The 15898-nt window shown below is 40.4% G+C and overlaps 1 protein-coding gene across 3 annotated transcripts in view; it reads left to right on the forward strand.

Annotated features, from left to right (window-relative positions):
• The window catches only part of IL13RA2 (interleukin 13 receptor subunit alpha 2), an 899966-nt gene that overhangs the window by 466646 nt on the left and 417422 nt on the right, over positions 1 to 15898 (forward strand). For all 3 annotated transcript variants that reach the window (XM_044057461.1, XM_044057462.1, XM_044057464.1), the window contains one exon: positions 5868 to 6019. In XM_044057461.1, coding sequence (XP_043913396.1) covers positions 5868 to 6019 — 152 coding nt within the window. The remainder of the gene's footprint in view (positions 1 to 5867; positions 6020 to 15898) is intronic.

Genomic DNA, 15898 nt, shown 5'->3' on the forward strand with positions numbered 1-15898 from the left:
TAATTATCGCACACATACCATACGAAACTATACACAAACAAAGCAATTAATACACACAAATACAGTTAACAAAACCCAACCTACACTACACCATGCATACATTACTAACTATCCACTTACCTTAACCTGCACCCTAACCCTAAGTTCCGTCACTCTCACACCACAGTGGAGGAAATAGCGAAGACACGGAATGGCCCGCCAAAATTTTGCCCTAGGTAAGATTTCAATGTTCTGGGGCTTTGATGTTGTGGGTTCAGTGTTTTAACATTCAGTGTTTTACTTCTTCGAAGTTTTGATATAGACCCCAAAAGAATGCTAAAGATGCTGAAAAGTAAGGTGTAAAAATAGTGGCATGACCAATACTACTGCATAGTCAGAAACCTGGGCAGTAAAGGCAGCACAGGTGAAGCTAGAGGTGATTGAGATTAAGTGCCTGAGATGGTTGGTAGGATGCACATTGTGGGACAAATTAAGAAATGATGACATAAGAGCAGAAGCCAACGTAGCTCCAATTTCAGAAAAGCTCAAAGAGAACAGGTTATGGTGGTTCAGGCACATGTGTAGAAAAGTAGAAGACAATCTGATGAAGAAGACTTGGGAACGACATGAATAAGGTAAGAGGAAACAAGGGCATCCAAGAAAGGGTAGGATGGATTGTGTGAGAGAAGACCTGAGTGTTGAAGGCAGGAAAGTGACTAGAGAAGAGAGGTGGCAACAGTTGACATGACACCCTGACCCCATGTAGAAAATGGGAAAAAAGGGGGTTGATGATGATAAATGATGATACATATGGTACAGTTCTATTTGAGTCACTCCAAACAACCCCTGATCCAGGGGGGGGGGTGGTGGTTACATTTTTTGACCTACCCTGTTACTTCCTCCTGCCTCCCTTGTAGATCCCATGGTTATGTCCAAGGTGCAGGCATGCTATGGAGATGTGTGCTGTATTGTCCCACCTCCACAGCCGCTCAGCCCTGCCTCCAGTATCTCCCCCCACCTTTGGACAATGCCAGGGTGATAGAGCCTCAAATAATTGTCTAACCATTATAGTTACTTCAGTCAGTATAGAGCAGTCATATGTTATGACTGAAGCCTCTACAAAATGTAATGAAAGGTTTATAGAGGGTTTATATTTTACGAGTATATTTTATAAGTATACTTTCTTAGTAATGACTACTTGGAATTCGATTAAAAGTTCAGTAATTTCTCGGGCATTCATAAATTGGAACATTCATCTTGCATTAGGTGAATAAGCGCACCTTACAACATAGCGCCACACCTATCCACTGCTTTTAGTATTAACAAGCAGAAGAGATCGGTACAGTTCACGTAATAGTATACAATTTTTGTATTGATTCTATACAGTCATGAAGATTAAGTGAGTTAATATAGTTTTTTAGTTTTTTATTCTGTCTGCGATATATGTATTTTGTTTGACAATATTTAGTATAGTGCCATATTTTGTTAGTCATTAACATTAACTCTAGAATCGGGCTGTTTATGTATTTTTTTATTTGTTATTTATTACTTTCATTCTTGTGTTATCATGCATTTTTATTAGTAGGGTGTGACACTATTGATCCTCTGATATGTTGATTGAATTTATGTTTTTACCATTTGACTCTAGAGGTAGATTGTAATAAAAAACATATTGCTATATATTATTTAGCTAATTTGTAACATCTGCATGATACGATCAGATGCATTTCATGAATCTTTATAGGATGTAGTGAAGGGGTGCCGTTTTATGTTTATAAATAGCCTTATAAACATACTGGTAGTAATGAATATGGTTTAAAGCAACGGAATGTACTTAAAAGCACCACACTTTATCCTGCATGGATAAATCTTTATATTTTATGCAGACGTACTGGAGTTTTGACTTATATGTCTTGAAATATATGCTGCGATCAATGCTTTTATACTTTTTCATATTAAGGAAGAAGAAATGTATCATAAACAGTGCAATTTAAAATGAGGTCAAGTTGTCACTTTAAATGTTTAAGTGTTTATACCCGATGACAATGCATGTGATCAGTTTATATATATATATATAACCTTTTAATTGATTGTCTGAATTTTAACGGTCTGAAGAAGCCTCAGTGAAAGCGCTTACCTTTAGCATGCTGCAATGAAATAAAGTATTCCGTTTTATGATTACCGCTGATATTTTATTTAGCACTTTCTGTTGGATTATGTTTTTTTGAACAACGCTTGAATATCCTGGTGCTAAATTGGTTCTGTGGTCACCTCACAGGTTTTTCATTTCATATTTGCCTTTGCAGATATATTGCTACTATTTTTGTTTAGCATCTTAAATATGTTTTAATGATTATTTCAGGATTTTCAAAATTTTGTTTTTGTTAATAAAATTTATGCTAGGATGAATGCCAAATCATCATGGACAGTTAAACAAACTAAGGTGAAAATAAATAATTATTACAGAGATAATGATGACTTGTGTATTACCTGCTGGATTTTTTTTTTTTTTTTGCAGACAACCTATCCCATCTCTTGCACTACACTGACGTGTGTGTATGTGCAAATGATGAGATTCTGACAATAAGATTTTACAAGTTTTGACATTTTATAAATCATAGTCTTTATAAGAAATAAGATTGGACATCTGACATTTGAAATGCTTGAAATGACATTTTGATATCTGATTTTTTGTCACTGAGAAATGGCGACTAATAAATCAATCCATTTTTTGTATTTTGCTAGTCTCTTGTTGAGTATAACAACAGACAAGAACAGGTGTTTGCAACAACTCCCCATTGTTATGTAAATTTGTTTTGATAAATTAAACATCTGAATAATATTTTGGATATTGATGACTAGCATATTATTTTATGTAAAATATAACATGCATCTGACTCTTCGAAATGGATATTGAATGTTTTTTTCTTCCACTGCAGTTCAATATGAATTCTGAATGAATTCTCTGCTTTATCTTATATCATAAATATGTGTAAGTATATCATTGGGAAGACTGGGATTATGCTTAGATTATAATACAGTACAGTCTTGCTTTTTGTTGGGGTTGTGACATTTTGTCTCCTATCTATAACAGCTATGTTATTAAAAGATTAGCATGGAAAAATCTTATGGATTGCCATTTAGAAATAACAGGCGTATGTCAAAGCTGCATTCTCATGATTGGTCTGATGATGTCTATCAATATGCACTACTGGCATCTTTGAACAGCTGTAGTTTGGCAAGAAGAAATCATCTCCCAACCCTGTGGATTAGCCCGGGTTATGGAAAAGTTCTAGATTAAGTTGAATAAAGAGGATAATAGCATTATACCAGGTAGTTGTGTTGTGGACCTAGTTTCTTATTCTCTCTCTCTCTTTGACAGTGGGTCAGTCTACAGATTCATTATACAAAAGAATATAATTGGGTTAAGAGTCAGATATGACTATCTATGGATTACAAATTCAGTATTGTTGCTAATATTGTCTGTAAGCTGTGATGTTGTATGTTTGTTGAACTGGTAAATTTATGTCTGAGATATTCATGGTCATAGCATTCAGATTATGTTTAATGGGTCACATGGACTTTCATGTAGTGTCAAGAAAGGTACATTGTCTTTTTATAAGTGGTATACACCAAAAATAGATTGCTGTATGCCTGAACGTAAAAATAAAGTGATTGAATATTAAAACGTTTTGAGGTTTATGCATTGGAGATGTTGGATTGTGGTCTGAGGTGCTGTAAGATTCTTACCTTTGTCTGGTTATCAAGTTGTTATCTAGACTAAACAGCTGGGTGGATGTACTCTCTAAGCATAGAAGTGGTGTGCAGAACTTAAACGATGAGTGACATGACAGGCTGATAACATTTGTACAGTTTCTTGGAGGCAGTCATATTTAAGTAATTCATACTTTCAAGAAGATTGAGAATGGCTGCTTGAACAGAGAGGATATAAATTGGACGTTATTGATCTTCTGTTAATAAAAATGGTGGATTAAGCATTGGTTGTATTACTTCGTCATCTTTGGTTTTGCTGACTGGCAAACTTGATTAATTCTTAAATGAAATGTAAATATAAATATTAACTTGTCTGGTTATATCCAAGTGTTTTTTTTTTAATTTGAGGGATTAGTTAGATGATGATTGAAATAATAATAAAAATAAGGGGTGGCACCTGTCTGGTAGGAGGACGTTCAGTGGAAGAGTTGTATTTGTGGTGAGTTTGCCTTTTACTCCTTTGGGAATGTTAGACTGTAATAAGCCATATTGAGACACACCATAGAATTATAAATTATTAATTGTGCACTCTTAGTTGTAGTTGTCCCATGAATCTTGAGTCTGAGTATAATAATGGCTATAAATCTCTTCTAGTGGTGAAGTTTTCAGAGGGAAAGTGCAGGGGGCAGGTATAATGTACGAGCTCAGTGTGAAATTGCCCTGGTGTAAAGGACCAGGCATAATATTGCCTGTATGATGACTGAAGGCTATAGGTTGATGAATAAGAAGTAACTCTGAGACGAGGAAGCCAGAAATGTATAGATTTACCTTGCAGGTGATTGAGAAATGACAGTGCTTTTCTGTACCTTATGAGATGGCATTACAGGGAGTGATTGAAAAATATTGACAAACTTTATAATGTTCTATACATTTAAAGATCAGGTATTAAAATTTGTGGTAGTGGGCTTGAATTTTGACATTTATATTCTTTTTAAGAAGAAGATGAGCATTAACTTTAAGCAGGGTTGTTAATATGTGGAATGCATAAGCTATTGAAAATTTATCACTGCTGAAACTGATAAGTGAACACTGACAATCACAACTAGGGTAAGGAATGTGTACACTTTTATTATTATATAAATAATTTAATCTTTTTAAGTGTTATTAGTATAATCTAGAAAACTGACATTAGATCTTGTTGATGTTATATATTGGCAAGTATTGTTCAAAGTGCATTAAAGATTTCAGCACTACTGTTCCAAGATGAGATAGGTTAATAGGTTCATAGGTGTTTACTAAACCACGACAACAAGGCCTTTTTAAGCCTAGCCGTGCATCTCAAATCTCTGATATAAGCCAGAATCAGGTTTTAGGATGGAGGAGAATAAGACCTGTCAAGATTATTGCTGTTATTCCTGATGATGGTTTAGTTATGATTGTTTTTGGACTGAATGCGACAAGGTTTTATGATATTTTTTACTGTTATGATAGCTGGCTCCATAAAAGTAATTTATTAAAAAATTAGAGCTATTGCTACATCTCATTCACTGAAACAAAACTGCAGTAATTGCCCCAGCCATATGAAGGGTAACACTGATCATGAGCAGGGCTGTTAGTAGCAGGAGTATAGCTTTCTTTATATTATTAAATAGTGCTGTCTAAGGTCCATTGTTATGTAATAACATTTGAGTGGCAGCGAAAAAAGAAAAAAATTATGTAATGCAACCAGATTTCCATTTAAATACAAATGCTGTTGAGATGGCGCAACAGCTAGTAACTATACTGGTAAACTATAATAGCATAAAGAGATAGTGGGTTGGGAAACTTTTCTCTGTGTCTCATTTGGAATTTCATTACAGTATAGATTTTATATAATACACAGAATATGCTGTTTCCTGTTAGCCTCGTTAAAGTAATAGAAGCATTTAGCTGCTGTTTCACTGATTGTTACATATTATCTACTACAGAGGATGCTGCTATTGTTTCACTGGAGAACCTTGCTTGTAATGTTGCTAACCACTGTCTTGTTTTATAGTACTCCTTTTAAACGAATAAAAAAAAAAACTTGCAAAATGAGTTCCTATTATTCCTTTAAGTTCATATTTTTATAGTTCAGTATTTAGATTAAGTGGTAAGCATTTATTTACAGTTTATAATATTGCTGTATTTTCTAGTTGACCCACCCAGTAATCTACAGATCATAGATCCTGGCTATCTGGGCTACATGCACATACAGTGGGAAACTCCAGTCAGTCTTAGGTCTGTCCGGCATTGTATAGCACGATACAAGCTACAGTATCAAAATCTGGAAACAGACAGGTGGATGGTAAGCAAGCTAATGATATGTACACTAACATGCACGTGCACAGATGCATGCATGCATGCACACACTCATAAGAACATGTATTTGCACACCTACAGAGGTACACACACATATACAAACCCTTGATAAACCTCAGCAACTTGTAATAACATTTCAAACAGCATGTTACATTTTGCAAAAGTTTTCAGTACTACTAACAATATAAATAGAAAGCAAGAATCATTTTTGCAACATATGTACCTTTTCATGCATATTGTCTTCCTCAAATGACGAGTAATTGATTTATCAGCTTTCTGCATGATGTATTGGACATTTAATAGCTTGACAAAACCTTGAGTATACAATAATGTGCTACATTCTTAATTTTTTGAAACATCACAGGAGCTTGCACAAAAGCTATGTATACTATTGTAACTGAAATGTTAAAAGCGAATTTAAATGTTAAATACAAGTGCCTTTTCAGAAGTTGTTTAACATTGCTGTGCAACAATAGCGCCGCAGTATGGAGCAAAAAAAGGTATAGTAATAACCACTGCTTGTCCCACTGATCATGCTGTTTTAATCATGGTGGAGAGCTGTTTACCAATAAGTGTGTATTTTTTACACTTGGGTGAAGCTGCATGACTGGTGGGCCTGATGGTGGTTATACTGCAGAGCGCTCCTTATGTTAATCTTTGTGCATATAAGTGTTTGAGGGTATATGCTTGTGTCATGTACTTGCCAGTACATGTACTGATGTATGTGCACTGTTTACTTCCATGTATATAAATATGTTATACACTTGCTGTTTGTATTGCAATGGCTATGCATTCAAATATGTTTTCGTTCTAGGCTGAATATTTTTTTATGGTGGTAACTATAGTTTATCATGGCTAAAAAGATTCCATTTAGCTAATCAGATGGTACACCTGCAGGATGCATTTTAGAAATAATATATAATATGTGCCTTATGCCATCCAGTTAAAGGATGTAACATAGTCTCCTTTTATATAGCAATGTGTTCCTTGATCCTAGGTGTGTGGTGCTCACTGTTTATCATTGGCATGAAGATCAGAACTTAGCTATGTATCTCAGTCACACAAATACAATGAAATGCAGTGATTCATTCAGCAGTGTACTGCAGATACACAGACTGCAGCAGTATATGCGTTCTACAGCTTTAAATCTATATGCATAGCTACACTGAATTTGCATGCCAAATGGTGCTCATTCTTTATAGTAGGTCACTCTAGACAGGCAACTCATGGAGGCTAGAAGCTCATTCTAAGTATATGTGTTGTGTACTGACCAGTCTGATGAATATCTCAGGTTTATATAGTGTCAGAAGAGGAGTATAATAGAAATGATGAAATATGTTTATTTTTCAAGATGTTGTGTGTCTGTAAGTACAGAAGAATAATTCACAGTTCGCTATAGACCTAATGAAGCTACCACTGCAAAGAAGGTTTTTACCTATTTTTCTTTTCCTTCTGAAGAGGAAAAATAAAACAGCAGTGGTTAGAGAGAAAGTAATTAACTATTATATGCCTAGACAGAATTTGCCATTTATGTACCTACAAAAACTACTGATGCTTAGATTAGTCATCAGATTTGGATAATGGAACCAAAGGCTGTGAATTTGAGGAGCTGCATGAATTAATTTATAACAGGCAAACTAGTCTGTGGTGTAAGAACTGATGAAGCCAAGGGCAAGCTATTAAGAGAAGCAAACTTGACTTTGTCCCGGTCCCCTTCAATAAACACACATCACACCAAATGACATTTGATGACCTTTATTAAACTTCCATAACATAGCTTTGTTCATCAAATTCATTAATTACAACTTACCATAATATAGTTGATTCTAAACACAGCATAACATCCTTGTAATATTAATCAGGGTAGTGTACCTACTCACCCTAACCCAATAAGCAACGTCCATACCTCTGTTTGCTTACTTTACTTATGAAGCACCATCCTTGTAATGTTAATCAGGGCAGCATACCTACTCACCTTGCCCAGTAAGCAGGGTCAATACCTCTGCTCACTTACTTTACTTATGAAGCAGCCTCCCATCTCACTTCATACCATTCATTGAATTACCTTCCACCAAATAAGCAGCATCCTTACCTCAGCTTGGTTATCTATTCAGCAAACATCCTCCAGCTGCTCATTTTCCTTTCCCGAGATCCTCAAAATGAACATCCAGACACCAGAGGGGGAACAGAAGAGGGAAAGCCTCTCCCTCTTCTCCACCAACCAGCCTGACCAGGCTGTTCCCCCTCCCTTCTACCCCAAATTGTTCAACCAACTACCTCCCATAAAGGGAAGGGTTAAGCCAAACATCATTCGGTGTACCCATCATCTGCAAAGCATCTTAGAATCCTGTCATAAACCCAACTTGACATACCATCACTGAAACACGCCCTAATGAAACTAAAGAAGGATTACCCATGACCCCACTGTACCACCGGAACATCCACTCCCAGAGAATACATACCCTTTTAGACCACTTCCTTCAAAGCACTAATAATGGCTCAACCAGAATAGAATGACAACTTATAGCCACAACAAAAGCCACAGACTATAGCCCCTTGAACTCAAATTGACACCCAGTCAAAGAAAACTGGTATCAAGTCTCAAACCAGGACCCTGTCAACTGTAGCATATCACCTTAACCCACCAAACTACCCAGATGTTCTTCGTGTTTCACTGTTGTAGTCATAACACTTGGGTTATCCTGTCAGGGGTAGCCCTCAGTCTGTGTCAGTTGCTGTAGCTCCAGGATTGATGTCATGTTGTCAATGGTATAAAATCAGGCAGCCGACGCCATTACATCAGTCTTTCTTGCCGAGGAGCCCAAAGCAAAAGCAGTTTGCACTAGTGCTGGTCTGCCACTACCTGAGTTTTCATTTCCGAATTGAAGTTGAAGTCTTCTAAAGCAAGTACCCCATTGGGGATCCTTTTTTTTTTTGCTCTTAACGGATGTCAGAAAAAGTTAACAATTGTCTCGCCTGTGGAAAGCAAATACCACACTGAGATGTCCATTCTTACTGGGTCACCTGTTTAGGCCCAGACCACGATGTCCCTCACTGTTGCTTTTCTGCTTTGTTCAATGTCAAAACTATATGTCATTGGGCCCTTATTGTAGCTAGATATTTTTGCTTACAGTCCTCTAATTTTGATATGGCTTTGGTAAGCTATCCAACAGCAGATCTTCCAAAAAACATAAAGATAAACAAAGAGACAGACTGCACAGGTCCAAAACTGCTGCCGGCACTTCCGCTAAGCTACTCAACAGTTCTCTGGTCCTCAGTGAGGCACTTTCGCAGCCTCTGATGCCCACTTCTGTGGATTTGCAGGCCACTACCGAGACCCTTTCAAGTCCGATATGCCGCAAGACTCTTCTTCGAGTAAGGATCCTGCGGATGTTTCTATCTTGGATGGGTCCGGAGCTGCTGAGCAGGCACTGGCTTCTGAGGAAGTACTTTGCACTACAATACTCAACACAAACTGATGACTTATTTTGCATCTTCAATTCTTTCTAAAACAACAGAGTTTATAAGGCCCAGGGTACAAACTACACCCAAAAAACTGATGACCCAAACTCAGGCACCTGGCCCCTTGCCTCAATCTCAAATGCTTAAAATGGTGGAAGATCTTATTATGCTTATTAGGGGAAGCCAGGCTACCCCTTCCAAAAGAAAGAGACTTGTCCCCAGTAGTTTTATCTGAACAGGAGTCCGATGACACTGATGCTTGTGAATATAAAGATATTCAACCCCTCTCTGCTTATGAGGATTCTGATGCAGAGGAATCCATTCCTTCTGCCTCTCCACCAGAGGATGTTTCATTTGGTGAAACCCTTCATACTTTAAGGGAGCATTTCCAATGAGAATGTCAAGACTATCCTCAGTCAAAAAAGAGACTCAGGGAATTCTTAGATTTACCACAGCACAGACCTTTGGTCATTCCTCCTGTCCTGGATGTTGTTGATGTTTTTATGGAATCCAGTTTGACTCCTGACACCCTTCCTCCTGCGCCCAGGAAACCTGACCGATATTACAGAGTCCCTGACTCTAACAAATTCCTTTTCAAAAATCCTACTGCTGACTCAGAAGTCATCTCTCAAGGACCTAAAGGAATTAAAGCAACCTCAGCTAAGAATCCCACCCCCTCAGACAGGGATGCCCAAGCTTTAGACAGATGTGGTAAAAAAGTGTACACCTCTGCTACTCTTACTATTAGAGCACTAAATTGTCAGTTCCACATGCTGAAATAGCAGCATACCATGGAACTCCTCAAAATATCTTCCTTTCCTGCTTGTGCAAAAAATAAAGAATTACAAGAGCTTATGCGTTCTGCAAGCCAAGTTACTAAGCACACCTTGCAATGTGGCTTTGACATCTTAGAAGCATCTTGCAGGGCAGCAGTCACTGGTTCTGTCCTTAGAAGGCATGCTTGGCTTAAGGAACACACCTTGCCAGACCATGCTAAATCAGAATTATTGGATGCACTATTGAACAAAGACAATTTCTTTGGCATCAAGGCAGAAGAGGTCTTAAAAAAGATGGAAGAAAAAGCTAAATCTATGCAGACAGTTAAAGACTTTTACAGATTCTGCCTCCGAGGTTCAGTAGGCATTGCCCCTCCAAGCAATGTTCCTTTCCGGCCCTCTCCAGGCCAGCTCAGCCCAGACCCAGCGGAAGCAGACCCGCCAGACAGTAGCCCCAAGGAATGCTGTGATCTAAGCAATGGTGTTCCTCCTCTTCAAAAACAGGGAGTGCTAAGCCACCTCCTTATGGTAAGAACTCACAATGACTTTACACCTCCACCCCTTACCTCTGCTCACCTGCTTGTGCCCTAGGAGGAGAACTCTCCTTCCATGCAAACAACTGGGCCTCTATCACCAATGACCGATGGGTCCTCAACATAGTGTCCCAGGGATACAAATTTTATTTCCACAGTCTGCAACCCGAAGAGGGTTCCTAGATCTTCCTCCAAACCAATGGACAGAGGCCAGAAAGCAAGTCCTTTCCCTGCTCTCCATGAGGGCAATACAACATGTTCCTGCAGACCAGATAGGCCAAAGTTTTTATTCCAGACTCCTCCTGGTACCCAGAAAAGAGGGCACCTGGCACCCAATCCTCATCCTATCCATTCTAAACACCTTTCTGGTGATAACAAAATTCAAAATGCTCAGCCTCCAGCAGCTTCTTCATATGCCTTCTAAGGATGCTTGGTTAGCCACCCTAGACCTAAAAGAGGCCTACCTACACATCCCAATCAGGGAAACTTGCAAGAAATATCTTCATTTCAGGGCAGGATCTATGCACTTTCAGTTCTCTGTGCTGCCCTTTGGCTTATCCACTCCTCCCAGAGTTTTCACAAAATGCCTGGCTCCTGCCTTTGCTTTTTGCAGACAAAGAAATATTCAAATTTACCCTTACCTAGACGATTGCCTGATTCAGGCAGACAGTCAGGAAAAGCTGTTACAGCACCTGACCTTTGTAAAGGACATACTGACCTCCCTGGTGTACACTATCAACAAAAAGAAATCAAAACTAGTACCCACACAAAAAATTGTATTCCTGGGAGCAAGCCTGGGCACAGCGTCCCAGATGGCATTCCTTACTCAAGAATAACAAGCCTACCTGAAAGGCTCTTCTGTCAACTAGCCACCAGAACCCAGTTATCCACAAGGAAAATCCTGCAAGCTTTAGGGTTCATGGCCTCCTGCATTCTACTCATTCTATATGCCAGACTGCACATGAAACTACAATGGTACCTAAAAAGTCTTTGGTGTCAACACTCTCAAGACCTGGAAACTATCATACCAATGATACATTGTCTAAGGAAAGATTTTCTTTGGTGGGCAGATGCATGCAACCACAACAAGGGACTTCCCTTCTCACAACCCCACGCCGCCCAGACCCTCACCACAGATGCATCAGACGATGCCTGAGGTGCACACCTGGATGGCAAGTGCATTCAGGGCCATTGGAGCCCAAATCAAATACATCTGCACATCAACCAAACAGAGATGCTAGCTGTTCAGCATGCCCTGACAGCTTTCAGACCCCTACTCTTCCCGGGCCTCTACTGATCAAAACAGACAACACCACAGTGATGTGGCATATCAACAATCAGGGAGGAACTCACTCTTATCCTCTCTGCAGGCTCACCATGACCCTTTGGCACACAGCCTCAGCCATGCAACTACACCTGCTAGCACAATTCCTGCCAGGCTCCCTAAACTCTCTGGCAGACAACTTAAGCAGAAACCTGCTAGACCCACATGAGTGGCAGTTAAACCATGGAACCTTCACCCTTGTAACCCAGAAATAGGGCACCCCGAAGGTGGATCTCTTTGCCTCCCACTCCAATCATCAGCTCAGCAAATTCTGCTCCAGGGAACATCACAGCAAGGCCTGGAAAGTGGATGCTCTATCCTCCCAGTGGGTAAACCTCTTGGTCTATGCATTTCCCCCCCACCACTCATTTCAAGGATACTGCTCAAAATAAGGGAGAAAAACCTGAGAACAATCCTGATTGCCCCAGATTGGCCACGTCAGCTCTGATACCCACTGCTGTGCAGCCTATCACCCCTGACACCATGGTACCTACCTCAGATCCCAACACTCCTGACTCAGAAGAATGGAGAATTCATGCATCTCCAATTGCAGACCCTCAACCTAGCAGCCTGACTTATTCCCTGACCTCTCGTCAAACTGCCAGCCTAAACAAATAAGTCCTAAATGTGATACGTGAGGCCAGATGCCCCAGCACTAGAAAGTTCTACGCTGCCAAGTGGAAAAGGTTTTGCACCTGGATCCAGGCTAAGGGAGTCAAAACAGCACAGCCCTCACTACCTCTCATCCTGGATTACTACACAGGGGTCTATCCTTCTCTTCTATTAACATTCATGCCTCTGCCATCTCTGCTGATTTCAGCACAGAGCTACCTCTCTTCCCACACCCTCTCATCAAACAGTTCCTAAGAGGGGCTAACAACTTAAGGCCACCCAAAAGACCTCCTACCCCAGCTTGGGACCTTAACTTTGTGTTGGAAAAGCTCACTCTACCCCCTTTGAACCTGCAGCCTCAGCAGAGTTAAAATTCCTCTCTTGGAAAACAGCCTTGCTTCTGGCCATCACTTCAGCTAGAAGAGTCTCAGAGCTACAAGCACTCATGGGTGTAGAGCCCTTCATCATTTTCCACACTGACAGGATCTCCCTCAGGACTAACCCCTCCTTCATGCCTAAAGTGGTGTCTAGTGTGGCTCTCAACCAATCCATTCATTTACCCACCTTTTTCCCTAACCCACAAAACAAGGGGGAAATGATTCTGCACTCTCTATATGTGCACAGACAGCTCAGATTCTATCTGGATAGGACTTTTAGAAAAACTGACCAATTGCTAGTCAGCTTCACAGCAGAAACCGAGAACAAGGCCATATCCAAACAAACAATCTCCATATAGATAGCACACTGCATCCATTTCTGCTACAAACAGCATGGGAAACCGCCCCCAAAGGGGGTCAGGACACATTCCACCATGGCATCCTCCATCTCTGCAGCTTTTCTCAGAGGGGTCTCCACCAGTAACATCCTGGAGGCTGCAACTTGGACTTCTGTTCATACCTTCACCAAGCATTACCACCTGCCTATCTTCTCCAAATCCAGGGCAGGCTTTGCCACTACAGTCTTGCAGGGCATCCTAGCCAGCCCCCAGTCTTCTTGACTGCCTACACCCTTTTCTCCAGCTTTGGGAATCAACCCAAGTGTGATGACTGCAACAGTGAAATACAACGAATATTTTACAGTTGTGTACACTTACCATAAATGTAGATGTTCGAGTGTATTCACTATTGCAGTCCTGGTCCCCCCATCCCCCTTGTATGTCTGTCTCTCTCTCTCTCTCTCTCTTCCTCTCTCCTTACAGGAAATTTTTGGTATTTACTTTCTACTGGTGGTGTTCTTCCACCATAACCTAGCTCCCTATTTGGGGTCTCCTGACAGTTGGGACAAGAAAAACTGATGTAATGGTGTCGGCTGCCTGATTTTATACCACTGACAACCTGACATCAATCCTGGAGCTACAGCAACTGACACAGCAATACTAAGCCTCTGGTATTTGGGCTGACTGAGGGCTACCCCGGGCAGGATAACCCAAGTGTGATGACTGCAACAGTGAATACACTCTAACATCTACTTTTATGGTAAGTGTACGCAACTGTACTTTCTGGATGTGCAGTAACCCGATTACTGTAGAGAATAGTCTAACTGCAAAACTTTAATGACCTAACAGTAACTGCCAGAAAACCAGCACCCCTTGACCTAGTTCCTGAAAACTCGTCAATGCCCAGCAATGAAGTACTCTACGTGCCCAACCATAAACACCCCCAATTCACTCATTGCTAAATGACAATCCTGACTAAAACCCTAGCCCACCCCACTCAGAACCTCAACCCCCCCCACTCACTTCTTCCTAGCAACCATCCTAGCTAGAACACTCAAACTGCTAACCATCCTTAACCACTGCTTGTCCCTGGCCTTTTCCCTCAAAGGCTGCCTTCCTTTATGTTACCTATACCTCTAGCAAGGAATTAAGACCTGACCTATGGCAGCTATATCCTGCAACCAAGCTTTCTTTAACCTTCTTGCTCCCTTGTAAAAAATGCATCCAGTTTCTAAAATTACCCCATTACAACCATCTACCTACCATACTTCCGAAAACCCTACTTACCAAATTCACCCAAACCACAAGTGAAATGATCCTTGTGCTACTCTGTAAAACTTTAACCTGTTATGTGACATTACCACTACCTACTCAAGGGACAATTTTGTCACCCCAAAGATACCACCCATTAGGAACAAAGTCCGGCATCCTGACAAACATGTCATTGGCCCTTCCCCCAACAGCATGGGTTGAACTCCGCTGGCTTGCAAGAGCCATAAGGCTTTAACCTAATAAGTTCTTGTGGTGCTGTGAATGTTGTGACTCTACTCCTCCCGTGGGATACCCACACTCTCCATAAACCATCCCCAACAGTTTTACCCTAGCCCCCCCATACCAATGCAGTGCTCAGCTCCCACACTACTTGAACACAGTGCTCTAACATGCCTTAATAAGATGATTACTCATACTCTCATTGTGCCCCATTCCAGGGGCAAGAACATCCTTCCTATCAAAAAGCATCACCTTCCAGCTCCACTCTTCAGGCCACTGCATGAAGCCTTCTGCACGTCAACAGTCTGCAAAAAAAGGAAAAACAATAAATTCAATGTGCACACATACCAAGAATTACTTAACGTAGAGGCACTGACAAGAACCCCTGTCACCCACATCAAGCATTTGCCAAAACTCTGTACCAAAGTATGGGACCAGCCACCCCCCTTTGTTTTAAATGTTATGAATCATATCCCCTTGGATAAGAGCGATAGGTGCTACCCACAGAAATAAGAGCCATACTTGTCTAGCTTGTAATAACCTCAGAGCCAGTAGTCTAATAACTTCTTATAGGTTCATAGGTAGGTACTAGGCTATTGGCCCTAGGGTCTATATAAGCCTAGCCAAAAAGGTACCCTATCTTTCGCCACCCAAGAAAATTATTTTCCTGTGCTCCTGTTGAGCAGAGCCACAGACGTGATCCCAAGGGTGAATTTCCTATTTCCCATCCAATTATCAAGATTTTTCTTGGAGTGCTAATGAGGAGCTTTGTTTGATATAGATAGGTAGTTTGTTCCAGAGTATGGGAAGTGTCTGGGACAGGAATCTATCCCTCCAGCATGTTCTGTTTATTGTAGTGACAAGGTTTAGGTCCCTATAGCATGTAGCTTGAAGGGATTGGGATTTCTTTAAGTGGAGCATGTCCAACAGCTCTGGGTTTGACATAGCTTTG

Source organism: Protopterus annectens, chromosome 15.part0, assembly GCF_019279795.1.
Source record: "Protopterus annectens isolate FY-2018-M chromosome 15.part0, PAN1.0, whole genome shotgun sequence".
Taxonomy (NCBI): Eukaryota; Metazoa; Chordata; order Ceratodontiformes; family Protopteridae; genus Protopterus; species Protopterus annectens.